Source organism: Dama dama, chromosome 25, assembly GCF_033118175.1.
Source record: "Dama dama isolate Ldn47 chromosome 25, ASM3311817v1, whole genome shotgun sequence".
In the NCBI taxonomy this organism is placed as follows: Eukaryota; Metazoa; Chordata; class Mammalia; order Artiodactyla; family Cervidae; genus Dama; species Dama dama.
This window is the reverse complement of record NC_083705.1, coordinates 26,363,862-26,378,932: the sequence shown is the minus strand read 5'-3', so window position 1 is coordinate 26,378,932 and position 15,071 is coordinate 26,363,862. Positions and strand designations below refer to the sequence as shown.

Here is a 15,071-nt window from a genome sequence, read left to right as displayed (position 1 = left end):
CTTAACAACTTTCCTATACATCATACTTCAGTGTCAACTATAGCCAATTATATTGTACATTACACCCCTAGTACTACATATTTATAACTGGAATTTTATACCTTTTGACCACTTTCCTCCAGTTCTTCCTCCTACCACTCCCTGACTCTGGTAACAAGTCTGATCTCTTTTTCTATGAGTTTTTAAGATTCCACATATTTAAATGAGATCATACAGTATTTGTCTTTCCTTGTCAGACTTATTTCATTTAGCATAATGCCTTCAAGGTCCATCCATGTAGCTGCAAATGGCAGGATTTCTTCACTTTTTGTAGCTAAATAATATTTCATTGAATATATGTAATACAACTTCTTTATCTATTCATCCATAAATGGACACTTAGTTTTCCATGTCTTGGCTATTGTAAATAATGCTGCTATGAACATGGAGGTGCAGATACCTTTGCAAGTTATTGCTTTCATTTCCTTTGGATATATTCCCAGCAGTGAAATTGCTGGATCGTATAGTAGCTCTATTTTTAATTTTTGAGCATCCTCCATAATGGTTTTCCACAGTGGCTATACCAATTTATAAATCTCACCAACAGTGCACAAGGGTTTTAAATTCTCTATAGCATTAAAATCCACTCCAACATTTGTTATCTCTTTTCCTTTTGATAACAGACATTCTAACAGGCGTGGGGTGTTGCCTGTTGTTTTTGCACTTCCTTGATGACTAGTGATGTTGGACATCTTTTCACGTACCTGTTGGTCATTTGTATATCTTCTTAGGAAAAATGCATATTCAGGGTTTTTGGCCCATTTTTCATTTTTTCCTCTTGTTATTGAGTTGAATGAGTTCTTTATATATTTTGGATATTAAGCACTTATCAGATAAATAGTTTGCAAATCTTTTACCCCATAGTGTAAGTTGTCTTTTCACTATGTTGATGGTTTCCTTGGCTGTACACAAGCCTTTTAATTTGATATAGTCTTGCTTGCTTTTGTTTCTGATTTTCTTTTTTTTTTCCTTAGCCCGTGAAGTCTCACTCTAGACCAATCTAATCTCTGCCTTTAGCAGGGATCAGACCTAAATACTTTAGGTCTGTATCATTTGGGAACCAGAAGAAGGGGCTAAGGTAAAGGGAAGGGGAGGGTTCTACAACAGGGAAGCAGGGTAGGGTTTGTGTGGAAGGAGGCAAGGTATGCAAAAAATAATTAAAATGGCAGGCCTGAGGCTACTATCCTTAAAAAGCCCTGCTTGCAAGACTGGCCCTTACTTGACTTCTGGGATTTCAGGAGGGTTCCCATTATTTCTGGGTAAGAATGGCTCACTGTGCCTAAATTATTTGAAGCAAACAGTATACATTACGAATACTTACATGCCTTCTAGGAGTCTGGAATTTTGGTACATGCTAAGCAGAAAGTGCCTATGTGGCCAGTTTGTACTTAAAAACTGCTCTAGGCACTGAGTCTGTAATGAACTTCCCTGATAAGAGATTTCACCTATGCTATCACAATTCATTGCTAAAGAAATTAAGCATGTTCTATGTGACTCCAATGGGAGCTTGTGCCTGGTTTCCTTCTCAAGTCATCCATGTGCCTTTCCCTCCAATGAGTTTACCTGTATCCTTTTGCTGTAATAAATCATAGTCATGAGTAATTTGGTACAACTATATACTGCATACTGAATCCTTCTAGAGAATCCTCAAGCCTGGAGGAGGTCTTGGGGACTCTTGGGCCAAGGCAGTGAGAAGAATAGAGAAGAAAAGAGGAAGGAGAGACAAAGTGAAGGAGAGACGATGAAGGGGAAAGAAGTGAAAGAGTAGAGATATAGGGGAAGGCAGAGGAAATTGGGGTAAGGAGGGTAAGGAAAAGAATGAGTCCTGGTGTCTCAAAATCATTTTTCCAATCTCTCTGCTATGAGACATCACATACTGGTCATTAACGGCCAGAATCCATTTTGATTGATTGGTTTCCATGTCCCACTGATTGCTAAGTATTAGGTTGGTGCAAAAGTAATTGCAGTTTTGCATTGTTGAACTTTGCCATTTGATATTGGAATACATTCTTAAATAAATGTGGTTGTTATACATCATTTTAATTCACATTTCTCGCTTTATCTTTTTATGCTAATGACTTATTACTTTCTGTTTATTTTGTATGTATTTCAGACTATGGAAATGATGTTAGACAAAAAGCAAATTCAAATGATTTTCTTATTTGAGTTCAAAATGGGCTGTAAAGCAATGGAGACCATTCGCAACATCAACAATGCAATTCACCCAGGAACTGCTAACAAATGTACAGTTCAGTCATGGTTCAAGAAGTTTTTCAAAGGAGACGAGAGTCTTGAAGATGGGGAGTGTAGTGGCCGGCCATCAGAAATTGACTAGCACCAATTAAGAGTCATCATTGAAGCTGATCCTCTTACAACTACATGAGAAGTTGCTGAAGAACTTAATGTCAATCATTCTACGGTTGTTTGGCATTTGAAGCAAACTAAAAGGTGAAAAAGCTCAATAAGTGAGTACCTTGTGAGCTAATCACAAATTAAAAAAAAAATCGTTTTGAAGTGTCTTCTCTTATTCTATGCAAAAACAAAGAACCATTTCTCAACCAGATTGCAATATGCGATGAGAGGTGGATTTTATATGACAGAGATGACCAGATCAGTGGCTGGACCAAGCAGCAGCTCCAAAGCACTTCCCAAAGTCAAACTTGCACCAGAAGAAGGTCATGGTCACTGTTTGGTGGTCTGCCGCTGGTCTGACCCATAACAGCTTTCTGAATTCCAGCGAAACCATTATGTCTAAGAAGTATGTTCAGCAAATCGATGAGATGCACTGAAAACTACAAGGCCTGCAGCTGCCATTGGTCAACAGAAAGGGCCAAATTCTTCTCCACGTCAATTCCTGACCACATGTCGCACAGCCAACGCTTCAAAAGTTGAAAGAATTGGGCTATGATGTTTTGCCTCATCCATCATATTCCCTGACCTCTTGCCAAATGACTACCACTTCTTCAAGGATCTAGACAACTTTTTGCAGGGAAAACACTTTCACAACCAGCAGGAGGCAGAAAATGCTTTCCAAAAGTTCATCGAGTCCTGAAGCACAGATTTTTATGCTACCAGAATAAACAAACCTATTTCTTGTTGGCAAAAATGTGTTGATTGTAATGGTTACTATTTTGATTAATAAATGTGTGTGAACCTAGTTTGAGCTTCACTGGTAGCTCAGTTGGAAAGGAATCTGTCTGCAATGCAAGAGACCCTGGTTCAATTCCTGAGCCGGAACATACCCTGGAGAAGGGATAGGATACCAACTCCAGTATTCTCGGGCTTCCCTGGTGGCTCAGATGGTAAAAAATCTGCCTGCAATGTGGGAGACCTGGGTTCGATCCCTGAGTTGGGAAGATCCCCTGGAGGAGGGCATGGCAATCCACTTCAGTATTCTTGCCTGGAGAATCCCCATGGACAGAGGAGCCTGGTGGGCCGCAGACCATAGGATTGCAAAGAGTCAGACACAACTGAGCAACTAAACACAGCACATGATGATTTAAAATTTATAGTCCAAAACGGCAATTACTTTTGTACCAACTTAATATACTTAATATCCCATGACAGACCATAATAGAAAAGAATATTAAAAAAGAATGCATATATTCATGTATATATTGTACATACATAGATATATGTATGTATACAACTGTCACTATGCTGTACAGTAGAGATTGGGACATTATAAACCAACCATGTATGTGTGTGCTCAGTCACTGTGTCATGTCTGATTCTTTGTGGCCCACCTGACTCCCCTGTCCATGGGATTTTCCAGGCAAGAATATTGGAGTGGGTTGCCATGCCCTTGTCCAGGGGATCTTCCTGACCCAGGGATCAAACCCATGTTTCTTAAGTCTCCTGCAATAACAGGTGGATTCTTTACCATTGTGCCACCTGGGTATATGTCAATTAAAAAAAAAAAAGTTGTAAAAAATAAATCAAACCGCTGAAAACAAAAAACAAAGACAATTTCAAAGCAACCAGAGGATAACAAATTACCTGTAGAGAAACAATGGTTCAAATGACTGCAGATTCCTTTCCACAAACCACAGAGCCATCAAGACTTGCTCTATAAGAACTGCTAAATAAAGTTCTTCAGACAGAAGCAAAGTGATATAAGAAGGAAACTCAGGATATCAGGAATGAAGAGAGAGCAACAGAAATGATACAGCTCTAAACAGATTATTCTTTTCTTTAAAATATGTTTGATGACTGAAAACAAAAATTGTTCCAGTGGAGTTTACAATGTGTGTAAATACAATATATGAGACAACACTCTTCATAGGGCTGAAAAAAGACCTGTGATTCTGTTTCTTAGATATTTTTCAAATATCTTCAGCCTCTTGGTTCCAGCTGCCACAACCCTGGCTCAGGCTTCCATCAACACTCTCCTTGCAACAGTTACCTAACTTGGTTCCCACTCTTGCTCTCAACTTCAATCCATTCTCCAAGCTGATGACAAAACGCAATAGTTGTCACCTTTTTCTGATCTTCATACCTCATAACCAAGCATACAAGTTACTTCCCCATCTAGCCCCCTCTACTTCCCCAGCTTCATCTTTTGTCAATGGCCCTCTCCTCACAGTTCTCTGCCTCGAGTCACGGTAAATTTTGTTCAATTTCTGGCCTATGCTCGGCCTTTAACATATTGCTTGGCACATGGTAGGAGCTCACTAAAAACGCTAACTAAATGAAAGAATAAATTCTTGGAGAATAGTTCTTCCTTGGGAGGCGGGGAGAAAGCATGAAGGAAAAGGAATAAAATAAAATCAAAACATCCTCATTTCGATGTAAAGCGCCCTCACCCAAGTCTGCGTTCACACCCAGTTGCCTATGGGTGTATAAAAGGTAATCTGTTTTCTCAAGTCACAGAGCAGAAGAGAGTAAAGCCCAGCGTGGTGGCAGGAAAAAGTGTGAGGCAAGGCTAACACAGTCTTGGTCTACCTTTTAACTAGCATGTTAGAGAAAAAAGTAAGGCTTTCTTTACCTCCGTGTGGACTCTGCTCTCCGGAGGCGAAGAGGGTCTTCTAAACCCGCTTGTCGCGCTGACAAGAACCCTAGCATCCCGTCCTTTCACATCAGCTTGAGAACTGGACGCTGCCATGACAGAACTCGGAGGCGGGGTTGTAGCAGCGGAGCCTCCCATTGGTTAAGCGTGATGCCATCCGACCAATGGAGAGAGCCTTTATTAGAGAGTACGCGGATGGAGGTGGGTGAGACGCCTCGGAGTTGGTGGGCGGGGTCAGCGGCGGGGGCGTTCCCTCTTTGGTTGCTGAGATCCCGGCAGATCCCGCCGCACCCGCGCGGGAGCTGGTGCGACAGCATGGGTTGGTCTCAGCGTTTGTTCGGCGCCCTGCGGCGAGCACTGTCAAAGGAAGTGAAGGAGCAAGTGGGCACAGACCGGTTCGGGAACAAATACTATTATATCCCGGAGTACAAGAACTGGAGAGGTGAGATGAGAGCGAGGGCAGCGGTTGGGTCGTCGGAAAACGACGGGCGGCAGGACTGGTAATTAGCAGAGTGCTCAGCCAAGTTTGTACACTCCGCCGCGCCCTCCGCGCTAGCCACTGGCTTGCAGTCGGGCTCTCGCTGAGTGGCCCGCAAGTGCCTGAGTCCCTGCGCCGCAGCGTCTGGGTCTTGAGCCCGGCCGCCTTGGCGCCGGGCGCAGCACACTCCGCCCAGCGCCGGGAGCCTTGCCAGCGCCCAGTGTGGGTCCTTGCAATCGGCAGAGTAGACAGGGACAAGTCCAGGGAGGTTTTCACCAAAGGGTCCAGGGACGTACCTTTCCTCCTCCGTGGTCGCCAGTGCCCACCTTTTCGTGGGGAAACTGAAGAGATGTTATTTTGAGCGCCTCTGCTCTCCTCTCTCTTGGTGTTGACCTTTTAAAGTGGCTCCGGCGTTGGCCGCAAGCGTCACCTTCCTCGCGGACAAAACTGTCAGAAGTAGGTCCATGCTCACTGACAGTGTGGAAAAGAGATCCCATCACCAGAGCCCACGTTACTTTTCCCTCGAGTTTGCACTCCCAAGACCCTGTTGCGCCCACTTTAAGATACATGGCGCTAATCGTGTTTCTGCGTTGGAATCTTGCGGTGAAGTATTGGTGTTTGCGGAGGTAGGGGGCGTTCCTGGTCCTTGAAATCACACCAAGTGGCAGTAATCTCTTCTGTGTTTTGCATCGCCAGGATGCGGAAGATCTCAGGCTTTGGGGTCAGAGAGGTTTGGGTTCTAGAATCTCAACTTTGACGTCTAATAACTGAGGGATCATGGGCAAAGTATTTGTCCTCCCAAGTATCAGGATCCTTGCTTGAAAGAGATAATAATATTGAGAAGCACTAAGACCTTTGAAAGTGGTGTTTCATTCACTTCCTATAACTCTTGATAGAGGAAATTTCTTCTTCCTCGTAGAGCACGTGTAAAGTATATTTTTTACTACTCAAAATTGTTTTGCCTAACATTTTTCTGTAAATTATTTTAATATCTTAGCCTTGTTTCCCTAATGAGCGTTTACAGGGCAGGAAATATTTCTTTTTTAAAAAAGTCCACAAAGAACCTAGCATGGTGGTGAAGTATTTCTTGACAGATTGCAAACAGAGGGAGAGATGTTTCTTTTTCATAAGTTGTCAGGTAACATTAAAAACAAATATAAAAACATCAGATTGATCTAAAGTATACTTTACATATGGTAACATTCATCCTTTTTGATGTATGATTTTATAATTTTTGACAAATGCACCGTTGTAAATATCACTAGAATCAAGATATAGAGCAATTGCATCACCCCCAGAAGTCCCTCTTTCCCCTTAGTAGTTCGTTCCCTCACCCCATACCCTGCTGTTGGCAACCACTGATTTATTTATATTTATAGTTTTGCTTTTTCCAGGATTTTGTGTAAATGGAGTTATAGAAGAAGCAGTCTTTTGAGTCTAGTGTATTTCATGTGGTGTGATGCAGTTGAGATGCATCTGTGTGTCAGTAGTTCCTTTTTGTTAGTAAGTAGTATTCCATTCCATTATGCAGGTTTACCAGAGTTTAACTGTTCATCTGCTGAATGACCTTTAGGTTGTTTCTAGATTTTGGTTACTGTGCAGAAAGCCTCTATGAAAATCCCCAAACAGGATTTCAAATGAACATAATTCTCTTGGGTGAACAGCTAGGAGTGGGATTGCTGTCTTTTGTGGTAAATGTATCAATATATATAACTAACTTTATAGGAAACTGTTTTCCAAACTGGTTGTACCATATTGCATTCCTGCCAGCAACACATGAAAGTTTAGTTTCACATTCTCACCAGTACTAGGTTCTGCCAGTTTTTAAATTTATGTTTTTATTTTAAACCATTCTAATGGGTAGACAGGGCTTCCCTGGTAGTGCAGTGGTAAAGAACCCACCTGCCAACACAGAAGATGAGGGTCAGTCCCTAAGTCTGGAAGATCCCCTGGAGAAGGAAATGGAAACCTACTCTAGTATTTTTGTCTGGGAAATTCCATGGACAGAGGAGCCTTGCAGACCCCAGTCCACAGGGTAACAAAGAATCAGACATGACTTAGTGACTAAACAACAGCAGTAAGTAGCTAGTGTTATCTCATTGTGGTTTTAATTTCCATTTTCCTAATGACTGAGGATGTTAAGAATCTTTTCATATGCTTATTTGCCATCCATGGATCTTTGGGTGAAGTATCTGTTAAGTCTTTTGACCATTAAAAAATTTTGTGTTAATTTCATTTCTTTGAAAATACAGTATCATTAAAGAAAGACTTAAATTTGCAAAATCATGTGTATTCTAAAATAATATAATTTGTGAGTCAAAGGATATGTTTATCTTTAATTTTATTATAATACCAACTTGTTTTCCAAGGTGCTTATGCTAATTTATACTTCAATTAGCTTGATATTTTGAATCCATGTACTCTCGATTGTGAGAAAAACTCAGCTTTTATTAATAATGTAATACAATCATTGTATGCAGCTGTCTCATATCTCTCTGTGTCTCAGCTCTTGGATAATTGAGGACTGTGGCATAGCTATGTTGTACAGTCTGTAAATACCATTACAGATTTCCTAAGCCTTCTGCTATAAATCAAGGGAAAATATTTTTAGTTTGTTTTCAAGCAACTTTTCCAAAGATAAGTCATCTAACTTTTTTATTTCCTGGATATGAAAGGTGTTTCTTACAGGTCTCCTTGAGTTTTCTTTGAATTGCATAAATTGAACACCACCAATGAGTAGTGTTTAAGAACCCTTTAGTGGAAATTAGTTTTTCTTTTAATTCAGTTAATTACTCTGGTGCTAGTCATCAAAGAACTACTGTATTTTCTACATAGGATATTATTGAATAAGAGAAAAATCTGTTGTTATGTAGTTCAAAATAAGTCTTGAGTATTATCCAGTCAGCTGATAATTTTAAGTTTAGAATTGTTGAAATTTTAACTAAAAAAAAAAAACCTATTGACATTTCAGGATAAAAAGATAAAGAGCATCGAATGTATTTGGTGTTTTTGATAACAAAGTACTGATTAACATATTTTTTATTGAAAATTTGCCTGCTCTAGAGTAGATTATTTAGTAAAAGATTCCTTAAACTTTATCTAGAAAATTCCTTTGTTATCGCACTCTTCTTATGTGTAATTTGCTTGAGATTTTATCCATCCAGATCCATTTATCTCATGTTTCAAAAGGTAATTCTCTTCCTTTCTAAGATAAATTCTTGTATTTGTATACTTGATTCTGACAGGAACCTTTTTGAACCTTGTTTTGTTATTTTCACTTCTTTTTTTTTGCACATTTACTAAACATCTGCACCCCTAAAACTAACAAATTTATTAACTGAACTATCTTGAGCTGTTAATTTGCTAATAGACACTGTGAGTATCCAGATTTGGGGGGAGGTGGTGAGTATTGTGCATAATTTGCAAAAGCACCAGTTTTTTTGTTTTGAGTATTGTGTTTATTTTTGGACACAATGCTTTAGAAGAGATGCTTGGAAATCTAGAGAGTCCAGACAGGAATAGTTATGATGATGAAATTTTCTAGAGGTTATGTCTGTAAGTTTTATTATCTGCGAGTCTTCAGCAGGTTTACCCTGTGAAGATCAGTTTTAGGAGAAGCTTCAAGTATTTGAAAAATTGTGGTATAGAAAAGGATTAGGCTCATCTGTATAGCCTTTAACTCAGAACTTAGATCAGAGGGTAGATGTTTACCTTTTTTTTTTAATAAGAACCAACTTTCAGACTGTTAGGGCTATGCTAGAGAAGGAAGAGAGTGCTTTATGTTTGATTGTACTGGGAGAATTTAGGGAGATAAGTAGCTGGAGACATTTGATCAGCACCTTGCAGGATAAATAGGATTTCACAAAGAGTGGTAGGAGTGTATTCCTGGTCCGTGGTGGGAAGAGATGGGAAATACCACAGAGAAGGTGAGTCCCATGTGGGTAGACTTTAGTGCAGAAGAACAGTAGAAAGCTGTTCTAGTGATGTGATAGACAAGGTCAGCTCATAAAAGACCTTACTTAGGTTTGAAGTTTATACTTCATTCTGAGGTAGTAGGTAACCATTGAAAGCTTTTCAACAGAGAGAAGTTTGTGACATAATTAGAATTATTAGAGAGATGACTCTGGAAGCTCTGCGAAAGATGAGCTCGAGGGGAAAGGAAGGAACTGCAGTTCTACTAGGTGAGAGCATTGTTGGATTTATCTCTCTAGAGAGAGATCTTACTGGGCTGAAGTGAAGGAAATGGAAAGAAGAGTTTGGTTTAGCAAAGCTTTTGGACTTGGTAATGAATTGGACTGGTAGAAGGGAAAGAAAAGAGGAGAGGCCAAAGATGAATTTTTTGTTTTAATTCTGGAGAACTGGTGGATGGTGGTGTATTGATCCATGCAAATAGAGGCTAACAGGGACTAATACAAACAGATAAGCAGCCTTTAGGGTGGGGTTGGTGAAAGAATACATAATTCGTTGCTTATAAGAGGGCAGCTTTATAATCAGGCAGTTGTATACTCAGGTCTGCACTTCCAAACATGTCAGCGATTTGTACTTTAGTACAAATTTGGAAGCTATCTTAATATAGGTGATCACTAAAACTGTAGGAATAGTTGGATTCAGGCAGGGAAAAAATCACATTAGATTAAGAGACAGGTATTTGGGAACCCGGTCATTTCAGTGGCTTCCTATCACCTGAGAGTAAATCCAAACCACCTGGCAGACATTCATGACCTTTGAGTCCATCTTGAAAGTGACCTTGGGCTTCCCCGGTGGCTCAGAGGGTAAAGCGTCTGCCTACAGTGCGAGAGACCTGGATTTGATCCCTGGGTTGGGAAGATCCCCTGGAGAAGGAAGTGGCAACCCACTCCAGTACTCTTGCCTGGAAAATCCCATGGACGGAGAAGCCTGGTATGCTACAGTCCATAGGTCGCAAAGAGTCGGACACTACTGAGCGACTTCACTTTCACTTTGAAAGTGATACTTGTTTTTAATCTAATCTTTAGATGAATGGTTTGTAGGAAGCCTGGGTGTTTATGCTATTAGGAGAGCTCAAACCTGAAAGCTTACATGATTTCCGATATGTCAGGGATTTGAGTCAGAGATAGTATTTAATTTTCAGCATTCAAAAAAATCATAACATTAAAATTAACTGAATGTACTTATATAAAAGTTGTATCTTAAGTTGCATCTTATACACTGTGACATTGAAAGTGTTAGTCAGTGTCTGACTCTTTGTGACCCCATAGACTGTAGCCCATCAGACTCCTCTGTCCATGGAATTCTCCTGGTAAGAATACTGGAGTGGGTAGCCATTCCCTTCTCCAGGGGATCTTCCTGACCCTGGGATGGAACCCAGGTCTCCTGCATTGCAGGTGGATTTTTTTACTATCTGAACCACCAGGGAAGCCCTAGTCTTGCATCTAGTCTGTAACTTTGCATAATACTGAGCTTCAGATGATGTTCCCAAAATGGAATAGATTGGGGGCAAGGCAGGGATAACAGTGGGCATTAGATAGCAGTGACTCTTTCTTCTAGAATCCAGGACAAATATTTAATCAAACATGGTAGATTTGTTTTTGGAACACATTTAAAAAACCTGTAGAATCTTCACTAGGGCTTTTTATAGTGAATTGATTACACCAGGCTACTGGTAGTGATTTTTGAACTGTTTCATGATTAAGAAATAAACCTATTCAAGTTCAGCATTGTATTAGAAAATCTTACATTCTAAAAGATTTTTTTCACTTTGTGTTCAGCTTTTTAATGAAGCATTATTGTATATTTACAGAAATTGTGAATAAAGAAAGTCTGTGCTAAGATTTTAGTGAAAGTATTTATTACCAAATTATATATTTATACTTTCTATATTTATTTGATTGTGTTTAGATTCACATATGTTTAGATGATCAGTGTGCCAGACATGTTTATAATAACATTTCCTGAATTTTACATTTCATGCTTTTTGGTTTTAAAATAAAAAGAAGGTGGCCTTTGAATATGGCATTTACAGACACTTTTGGGAAGTCAAATAAACCACGCTTTAAAGGCGATAATGTAGAATTGAGGTTTGTCCATCTAAAATGGAAGTTTGTTTAAAATTAAAGTTTATTTTATGTTTATGTGCTTCCTTTTAAAAAAATTAGTTGGCTTTTATGTCTTTTCTAACCTGAGAATCATTTGTTTTATTTATTCAATTATCTTTGACTATTGAATTATAAAATATTTCAAATATAAAAAATAGAATGATAGTGCAAACCTCCATGTACCTACCCATCACTCACTTGAGACAGTTATTAACACATGACTAAATTTTATTTTCTTCCCACCCTGCTACCCACCTCTCCTCTAATTTTGAAACAAATACCAAACATCATGTCAGTTTACCTATAAACATCTCTTACATGTCACGAACACAGACTCCTCTTTTTAAATTAAAAAAATTTTTTTGGTTGTGCTGGGTCTTCATTGCTGCACATGGGCTTTCTCTAGTTGCAGTGAACTGAGACCCCTCTTCACCGTGGTGCGTGGGCTCTAGGGCACGCGGGCTTCAATAGCTGCAGCGTGAGCGCTCAGCAGTTGTGGTGTACGGGCTTAGTTGCCCCCTAGCATGTGGAATCTTCCTGGATCCGGGATTGAACCCATGTCCGCTGCACTGGCAGGTACATTTTTAGCCATTGTACTGCCAGGGAAGTACCTCTTTTTAACTATAAAAATGACACCATCATCACATACAGAAATAAAAACTTTCTTAATATCAAATTTTCTGTCCTTCCCATTTACCTAGTTGTCTATAATTCTCTTACTTAAAGGGAATTCTTATGTTCCCTGTAATTCTCTTATTGGTTTACTTAGTTTTGCAGTTGGTATAAATTGAGCTCCAAACAAAATCTCTGCATTATGATCACTAATACGGTTTTTTTCTTAATATTTATTTATTTGGCTGTGCCAGGTCTTAGCCATGGCATGCGGGATCTTTTTAATATTTTTTTTAGTTGTGGCACATGGGTTCTTTAGTTGTGGCATGTTGAACTCTTAGTTGTGGTATATGTGATCTTTTCCCTGGCCATGGATGGAACCCAGGCCCCCGCGTTAGGAGTGTGGAATCTTAGCCACTGGACCACCAAGAAAATCCCACTAATTTGGGACTTTTTAAGAGACCTTTCAAGTCTCCTGTAGTTTATAAGTTTCCTCTTTATGTTAAAAACTTCTCTCTCTCTCTCTCTCTCTCTCACATACCACTGCTTTTTAGGAGTGGGTGTTGACAAGTCACTTTTTTGTTTTTAATGGCATTAGCCCATTAATGTTTGTTATAAGAAGTGGTATATTTCTTCTTTGATCATCATATTCTTTTAGGCTTTGTTGTTTATGTCTTCTTATCCCTGACTACCTTCTTAGATGTCTTTTGTAGCAGAGTCCTCATTTTGCCTGAACTTGACTGTACTGAGACAGACCTGAGTGAATGCTACAGGCCTGTGGCTGCTTACAGGGCCCTGGTGGAATTGCTCTGGGAGAACTGTATTCAGTACTCCGGATGCCTTCACTTTCAACCCCTGCAAGCGGGAATCTTAAGAATGTCAGTATCAGGTCAGAGTCGTATTAATAGTTGCCAAGAGAAATAGGGGAGGGGCTCATTGGGGTACTTAGCATGTGCTGTTGTTTGGAAGCTTTAAAAAAAAGATCTTATTTTGTGACATCTTACAAGATCTTCACATCAGTGATAACTAGGCCTCCATGTTAGGAGCACTTGTGGCATTCCCAGATTCCTTTGACTTGACCCTTTTCATTTATTTGCCCCTTGCTCTTACACCCGTTGCCCTAAACTTGAGGTTTTCTCATACTACTTTTTGGAAAAACCCATAGACATTCTTTCCAGTGTGACCTGTTTTGTCTGTGCTGATTTATAGACCAGTACAGCATTCTTGGTTTTACTTTCCATGTTATCGTGTATCATTGATTAATTTTCTCATATGATAAATATATATTCAACATTGCTTTATGCAGAACATATCTGTTTTATGTATTTCAGGACTGTTGGTCTCCGTTTCTCAGCTTCTGATGGTTAACTGTATCAGCTTTACAGTGTAGCTGCATCCTGTATTTTTTAATAAATTCATTAGGATTTGGGAAGATAAATTAGGTTAACATAAATTAATAGCAATGTTTATGTATCTAATTTGTAACACCAGTTAGAAACACTTTTTTCCTCCATTTTGTTTTCAACTCACCATAGTCTCCAGTTTTTTTGCTAATACTTCCATTAATGATAACTGAGTCATTCACTGAGTGTTAACTGATAATCTCATGTCTTTATAACAACCATATAACTAAAGATTATTATCCTTATCTTAAACATGAGGTTTTGTTTCATCTTGAATACTTGAATGAACTTTATGTATATGTGCCTGGGTACAGAGTACATACTCAGAAAACAGGTGTTCAATGAACTGAGATATTTATGGACCCAGAACTATAAAAACAAAAACAAAGCAATATTTTTAAAAAAATAGGAAATGATGAAGTAGTATTACAAGATCTTAAAAGAGGTTATTAAGGCATATTTTTATTTATGATGAATGGACCAAATTATTCTTCAAGGACTGAAATATTCTCGTTAGAATCTGTAAGGTTATCTTCTCCGTTAACATTTCCAGTGTGGTTCCAGTTTGAACTTAACTTAGTTCCTAGCATCAAACGTATGTCAAAATACGTAGTCAAATTTGCTTTCCTTTCAGAATGAGTATTTCATCATCTGATTATTCAAAACCTGTATCATCCAACTGTTACATGTGGTTATAGAGCTGCATTGTTTTTGATGTTATTTCAACCTATTTGTATTTAGCTTTTGAGTATACTAAAAACTATAATTAATTGGCATTCAATTAAGACATAGTTGTTAAAAATCACACAAATCAAGTGAGGTGTATCATTTTTCAGTAGGTAATTGGCAGATCACCATATATATAACTCTTGAATGTAACTATACGTTTACACTAACATTTGGGAAATGATGGAGACATTTCATATTTTTCCAGCAGGTGGCAGCATCGTCTTTAAAAAAGTGTAGTTGCCACTTTATTAAATATTTTCCTTTGAGCTGATTTGAGGAAAGAATCTTTTCTCTAAAATAATTGGATTTATTTATTTTTTCTTCCAAATAAATCCTACACTATTGCTTTATAAAATGCTAATCTTTTTTTTAAACTTATGTATTCAATTTTAAAAATTTTTTTTTCATTTATTTTTATTAGTTGGAGGCTAATTACTTTACCATTAAAAAGAATTCATTTGAATCAGTTCTAATGAGATGGATGAAACTGGAGCCCATTATACAGAGTGAAGTAAGCCAGAAAGATAAAGACCAATACAGTATACTAACGCATATATATGGAATTTAGAAAGATGGTAACGATAATCCTATATGCAAAACAGAAATGCTAATCTTAAGACCAGCATTTCAAAGTGGTGCTGTGGATTATTCCTGGTCAGTAATGCACAGTGATGAAATTGACAATTACAGAATTAACCAAAATTTTAAAAAAAATCATGCATATAATT

At 38.6% G+C, this 15,071-nt stretch overlaps 2 protein-coding genes across 4 annotated transcripts in view; one reads left to right on the top strand and one right to left on the bottom strand.

Moving 5' to 3' along the window:
* Window positions 1-5,159, bottom strand: part of ERCC8 (ERCC excision repair 8, CSA ubiquitin ligase complex subunit) — a 57,029-nt gene extending 51,870 nt beyond the window's left edge. Inside the window, exon 1 of the mRNA XM_061129742.1 lies at window positions 5,027-5,159. Coding sequence (XP_060985725.1) covers window positions 5,027-5,103 — 77 coding nt within the window. The 5' untranslated portion in view covers window positions 5,104-5,159. The remainder of the gene's footprint in view (window positions 1-5,026) is intronic.
* A 147-nt stretch (window positions 5,160-5,306) lies between these two features.
* NDUFAF2 (NADH:ubiquinone oxidoreductase complex assembly factor 2) overlaps window positions 5,307-15,071 on the top strand; it is a 160,276-nt gene continuing 150,511 nt past the window's right edge. For all 3 annotated transcript variants that reach the window (XM_061129737.1, XM_061129736.1, XM_061129735.1), the window contains exon 1: window positions 5,307-5,489. In XM_061129737.1, the coding sequence (XP_060985720.1) occupies window positions 5,363-5,489 (127 nt within the window). In that variant the 5' untranslated portion in view covers window positions 5,307-5,362. The remainder of the gene's footprint in view (window positions 5,490-15,071) is intronic.